General features: G+C 47.8%; 1 protein-coding gene across 1 annotated transcript; it reads left to right on the top strand.

Annotated features, from left to right (window-relative positions):
• The first annotated feature begins 206 nt into the window (after positions 1–206).
• REP15 (RAB15 effector protein) lies at positions 207–959 on the top strand. Its single transcript, XM_009955509.2, has one exon. It carries the CDS (start codon positions 207–209, stop codon positions 957–959), a length of 753 nt encoding a protein of 250 aa, XP_009953811.2.
• The last annotated feature ends 5,451 nt before the right edge of the window (positions 960–6,410 follow it).

Below are 6,410 nucleotides of genomic sequence, written 5' to 3'. Positions count from 1 at the left end.
TCAGTCAGCTGTGGAGAAACACACCCAGAAGAAAGCCCGTCTGCCCCGCAGGACAGCAGCTGGATCAGAGAGCTCAGCTCTGCTGCTGCCGTGACCTTCAGCTGGAAGGCGGCAGGCAACCATGTGCATGCTTGATAGGTCTGGCTGAGCCCAGTGCCTATGGAGCCTTCACTGGAAAAGGAAGGGACTTCCCTGAGGCAGTCTGCATGTGGAAACAACCTCCTCCTGCACAGAAAATGGGCCAGAAGGTCTCGCACGAGGACAACCAGGAGAACAAGGCTGAAACTCTAGTCATCTGTGAAGTCGTCAGCCAAGGCGCGGTCCATGCGTCTCAACAGCTGAAGGACTATCTTGGTTTCGTGGATCCTCAGAGCAAATTTCAGCCAGCCACAAACATGCTGAGCGAGATCTTTTTGGTCAACTTCATCAGCTTCTGCGTGGAAAAGGGAGTGGAGGAACGTATCGTGACCAGCAAGATGACCAAGCAGCAGTCCTCCCTGTTCGGGGTGGACTGGATCTGGACTCTGTCTGGAGCTGACAAGCAAATCAAACTTCAGATTGCCGTGCAGGCTTTACAGCCAGCGGAGCTTTTCCGTAGCGAGGGCAGCCCCGCTGAGGCAGCGGAGGACTGCTGCCGGGAAGCCACACTGGCAGATGAGCACTTCCAAAACAGGAGCAGGTTTGAGAAGCTGGCGGAGTTCTGCCGCCTGGTGGGACGGGACTGCCTGGGCTTGTTCATCATGTTCGGTGTGCCAGGGAAGCCCAAGGACATCCGAGGCGTCATGCTAGACAGCATTGCCAAGGAGGAGCAGAAATGCCGCCTGTCGGGCAGGGATGCGCTACGGCAATTTGTCACCAGTACTGACAGCTTCCTGCCCGCAAGAGACATGTTGGAAAACTGCCTCGGCCCAAAAAACGGACCAAAGGAGGTGGGCAATGTGTGCATCAGCTTTCTGTAAAGCCCTGGGTAACAGCAGTGGCTCGCTGCATGCTGCCACCAGAGGCTGCAGTGGGGCTCAGCTCAGCCTCTCTCGCTTTTCTTCCTGCACGCCATTCCCCCCCACTTTATTTCCCACCTTCCCCCGCCAGCCACCGCACTCCCTTAGCTCCGGCAGAAGCCAGGCTGAGTCAGTCTCTCCAGGTTTTCAAACAACAGGATGTACCTGCCAGACAAATGCATTTATAGAAAGAACGTCATTTTTCCAGAACATTTTGTTCGCCAGACATTAAGTCTTGGCTGGAGCTGATGAAAGCGTTATCGCCCTGAGCCTTTGGGAGGTCGTGGTAGATTTGAGTCACAGCCTTTGTTTAGTGTGTGGCAGATTTTTTTTCTGGAAGAGGAGGTTGAATCTGTAATAAAGAAAATGTACTGGTGCTGGTCAGAAGATTTGCATTGAGCGTGGAGGACAATACCAGGGCTTAACAACACTGGTTTGGAGGAGTGAGCTGGTGCCCAACTAAGAGGAAAAGCCCTTCCGCATGGTAGAAATGGGCTGTATGAGAAACCTATTAATTATCTGCCCCTTAAAAGTGGTTAAGTGCCAGGCCACAGAGGGCCTGGGAGCTGTGACCGAAACACAGCAGCAAGGTTAGTCCCAGCTGCAAAGCCTGTTCTTGCTGAGCGGCTGTGTCAGGTCAAGGTGTGGCAAAAGGCAGTGGCAGGTGTTAAAGAGAACTTGGCGAAAAATCAACCAAGGGGAACAACAGCCTGGCCCTGGAGATGCTGGTGGGAGTTTTTGCTTTTTGTGGCAGCAGAGGCAGCTCCTCACCATTTGTGGCAGAGAGCAAAAGTCTAGAGGAGGCAAAATTATTTCACTTTGGATTTGTTTTCAGTAGTTTAGCAGTTGACTGTATTTTTGGACTGATTTATTCAATTTCCCTCAGCTTTTAGTGGACAAAGTGAGACTTTTGGGATGCACAATTGTAGTTACTTTCTTTCAGCCATTGCTAACCAGTGAAGGAAGATCTGATCAGTTTTCAGACTTCTAAAGCTGCTTTGTTCATAGCTAGCTGAATAGTTTTGTCAGTGCAAAACTACTCTCTGTAGTTTCCCTTTCATTTTTTTTTTTTTTAACAACAGAATACTTTCAAAAGCTCATTCATATTTTACTATTTACTATTTGAGTTACAAGATGGGGCAGCTGCAACAGCTGAGAAATAAGGCCTGTTGTTATTTACACAGCCATTAAAAGGGGCATAAAGAAGCTGCAGCATCAGTGCCAGAAATGTTCCCTGCTTCCCATGGCATAGGCAGGGAGGCTGAAAGAAAAAAAAACAAACTGTGCACAGAGACCTGTGAATTTTTTTGCTGCGTCACAACTATAGCCAGGTCTGGAGAAGGGAGGCCTTTCAGTTTTGAGATAGTCCATTGAGATGATACAGTTGTTTTTAAAGCGTTGGCATAATGGGTTGTGGGTTTTTTGGGGTGTAGCAGGGGTTTGAGGGGATATTTCTGGTGTTTCCCATAGAAAACATGCATCACTATGGGGGCAAGGTATATGCCACTGTGTGAGGCCTTTATGCCTAGCCAGGAAGGTTGGGCTTGGGGGGGGGGGGGGGTGTGGTTTTTTTGGTTGGTTGTTTGGGGTTTTTTTTTCCCCCCTCATTTAAAGTAACAGCATAGCTAAAACTACAGCAGGATTGATAAGTTCATAAAAGACCAGGAGAAAAGCTTCAATTTTGAATTAAATCAGTATCTTACTTCTTGTAACGTGTGTGTGTGCATGTGTGTCAAGCTATTCAAGAATGCTGTTGCTCTGAAAACTGGTGGGGTTTTGTTGGAGTTTTTTTGCCTTTGGATGTTTCACATGGGTTTATTTTGGCATTGGAGGGGGAAGGGGAAAATCAAATATCTGGACTTTGAACTATGGCATTTACACATTGGAGCAGTTTCCAATTGGATTTGTGTCCTCCAAAGTGGCTCTGGTATCTCAGAGATGTCAGGCAGGCTTGGTGTTTATCCTGGGAGCCAGGGTACATCGCCCAGGCTACGCCACACTTTGCCTGGTTGCCTTGTGTGTTTTAGGAGCCCAGGCCCTCAGCAGTGATGAGGATTGGCCAAGGCCTGCCCTGTACTATGGCTAATAATGGTGAAGATGCACAACAAAGTATTTAACAGTATGAATCTGACCATGTTCATTTATTCAGCCAAGCCAGAGTCTCAGCTCAGGTGACTCACAGTTGTACCATAAGCCTCTGTAACTGCACACACTGATTTACCAGGTAAGGTGCTGACAGACAGGTTAATCCCATGATAATTTGTATAATTAGGTTAGTAAAAGCAAAGTGAAGAGGTTGGGTTGTGGTGCTGGTTTTGTGTGGTTTGGGGGGGGAGGATTTCCCCTTTGGACATCATTTGCTAATGTATAGTTTAGTATAAAGTATAGTTTGCATCATTTATACTGTAGTTGGGCTCACAGAACCGTAAGTCACTGAAAAGGCTATCAGAAAGGGCATGTAATGATAGGACAAGGGGTAACGGTTTCAAACTGAAAGAGGGGAGATTTAAATTAGATGTTAGGAAGAAGTTGTTCCCTGTGAGGGTGGTGAGGCACTGGCACAGGTTGCCCAGAGAAGCCGTGGCTGCCCCCTCCCTGGCAGCATTCAAGGCCAGGCTGGATGGGGCTTGGAGCAACCTGCTCTAGTGGGAAGTGTCTTAAAGATGACCTTTAAGATCCCTTCCAACCCAAACCAGTCTACAACTCTATGAGAAGAGGAAACTTGCAGCATTGCTGCTGTTGGCTGGTTAGCTTAGCCAGGTAGGGCTGCATAACAAGAACAAACAGCAGAACACCTCACCCCACCCTTTTTAAAGAAACTTTGAGAAGCAAGATTAGCTTATCACAGGATACAGCTGTCCACCAGGAGTCACTTACTGACTCAAGCAGAGATGACCTGGCCCTTGGTGCCAGTGCTTTATTACCCCAGGAAAGTGTCTGGCATAGCCCAACCGCTTCCTGCTCCCCTGTTGCAGAAGCAGCAGCATGGTCTGTGCACCCCAAGCTGTAAGATACATGGCCACTGCCTGGCAGAGGCCTTCAGCTACAGCTGTCCTAGCCCTTGGCCACACAGAGACTCTGCTCCCGCCCTTCCTGCCAGCATGATCTGTCACCAATGGCTAAAGCCTCCCACACCCTGCTGCACAGACATTTCCCTTCTGCTGCTGTAAGGACCTTTGTTTCTATGGTTAGCTCAGCCTGGGACACTGCTTGGTAGCATCCACCACAAGCGAACAGTGGCAAGAGAGATGATTTGGTTCGAAGCTGTGCACTTGCAGGAATGTGCCGCAGCCAGCTGCTGGCGTACGCTCCTAACGCCTGCGGCTGCTGGCAGCCAGGCTCAGGCCAGACGGACGCGAGCAGCCTGAGTGGATTCTGTGTGGATGTCCTGTGACAGCTTGTGCCTTGCGTGCGGACCGTGGTAGCGCTCTTTAAAAGCACGATCCTGCTCTGTTAATTCAAAGGGTGGGGTGGGGTGGGAGAAGCACTAAGCAAATGCTGCTGCTGTCCCCTTATGCTGTTGAAGGAAGGAAGGTTGCAGGTCCCTCCTGCCCCTATTCCCATTTTGCCGTTCTCCCACCCACATCCAACCCGTAAGAAGTTACAAACAGAAGGGAGTGCCTGGCTGCTGCACTGGCTTTGCCCAAGCAAGGCTCCTTTTCTTCCTGTTCCCTTAGGCAGGATCAAAAGAAGATAAGCCCAGGAACAATACGAGGCTCTTTTCTGTAAATCAAGCCATTTTTACCAGAAACTTTGGGAGAGCACTATTAAACCCCGGAGGCAACGTGTATTTCGTACCTGTCATACAGCGCCTTTTGAAAGATTAAAGCAGAGAGAGCCCCCTCAGCCCCACAGGCAGCTGGGAAGCCAGGGCAGGTGAGGGCTCGCTATGGGCAAGTGGTCACTTCGCCAGGTGCACCCCAGAGCCAAGAGCTGCCTCTAGCTTTGGCTCTTGGCTGTGACGGGGCTAAGAAACACCAGCGCAGCTCAGCTCAGCTGGGACAGCTGCCGCACCACGAGAAGTGCAGGCTCAAAACCCAGCTACAGGAGTGAGTTTAAGGAGCGGCTCATTTCTCACCTCCTTCCTCTCAGACCCTCTGTTGCAATAGGAGCAGGACCCAGAGAGAGACCCCCTCCGCGCACAAGCACACCTTTGCTGTTCACGGGGTGGGGGGTTTGCCTCTGCAGAGTGGTGGGTGACAGAGACCTGCCTCCAGTAAGGCCAAAGCAGCAGCAGCTCTTTCGACCCTGTTTCTCTGGGGAAACTTTCCGCAAAACGCCTTTCATGCAGGAGGTTCGTGCTTCCCCAGCCGCTTTGTAACATGGACTTTAGTAGTCAGAAAAGGGGAGGAATACTTGTACTTTCTGTAGATGAATGGGCTCAAAGGAAAAAAAAAAATAGTAAGATGTAAAACCAACTTCTATCACTGACTTGTCTAAATGCTATAGGAACAGGGCCATCAAGCAAAATGGACTGTGACACAGTTTTGTTCCAGTACTTTATACAAAATCCCTCTTTTTATTTATTAAAAAAACCTCATGTTCACAAGGAAGATGTACAAAAAGGTAAAAAGAGGAGACTGGAGTGATTGATAGGAATTAAAACAGCGACAGTTTACTCCTTGACTCGGCATCCAAATACAGCAGTTTTCACCAAACTCAAACTAAAGAAAGTGATAAGCACTTGGGTAAACAAATCTAACAGGTTTCTTCTTTTTTTGAACCTTCACTGTGTAGAGCGTTTTAGAAGTATAGTTTGTCTCTTATGAGGCTGAAGATGATGTGCTCAGTAACACACAGGTGATTCACCTGCAAGATACTTTATTTTTTATACAGACGTGAAAAAAGCCAGTAATTGAGTAAGCGGAGTAAGTAATACAAAATAGTTGATGCGTAACCAGCTACAGTTATTTTTTTTTTTTAACAAGAAAACTTCATTAAATACAGTAATGAAAAAAATCGATGCGTATCCCACAGCAATATAAACCAGCAGCAAGATAATTTCTCTCATATTTCTGCTTTTTGCCTCCTAAAAAAGGGACTGAAACTTATTTATTATTTGAACTCTGGAGCACGGTATTAAAGAACACACCAAAAATTCAAGACTTCAGAGGCAAGCATCTAATTAATAAAATTAATAACAGTATTATCCATTTGAGGTTCCTTAAATTAACTGTAGTATCTTTTTCTCTTTTTAATTCACACGGAAAATGAACCTTTCCAGTGCACAGGACCCATCTGTTGGACAGGCACAAAAGAAAACACGGCAAGCTGTAACCTCAAATACCTACCCGAATCTTTAAACCAGCGGTGTCGCACACCGACGTTCGTAGCTAACTAGAATCCACGTTACTTTGTACATGACTAAACATCCTTTCGGTCACTCTTGATTTCATCACCAGAACAAGATTT

Source organism: Leptosomus discolor, chromosome 1 (assembly GCF_034619465.1).
Source record: "Leptosomus discolor isolate bLepDis1 chromosome 1, bLepDis1.hap2, whole genome shotgun sequence".
NCBI lineage: Eukaryota > Metazoa > Chordata > Aves > Leptosomiformes > Leptosomidae > Leptosomus > Leptosomus discolor.
This window is presented reverse-complemented; position numbering and strand designations above follow the sequence as displayed.

Excerpts from the sequence above, each read along its gene's own strand:
- REP15 (XM_009955509.2), top strand. The coding sequence starts at position 207 with ATGTGGAAACAACCTCCTCCTGCACAGAAAATGGGCCAGAAGGTCTCG.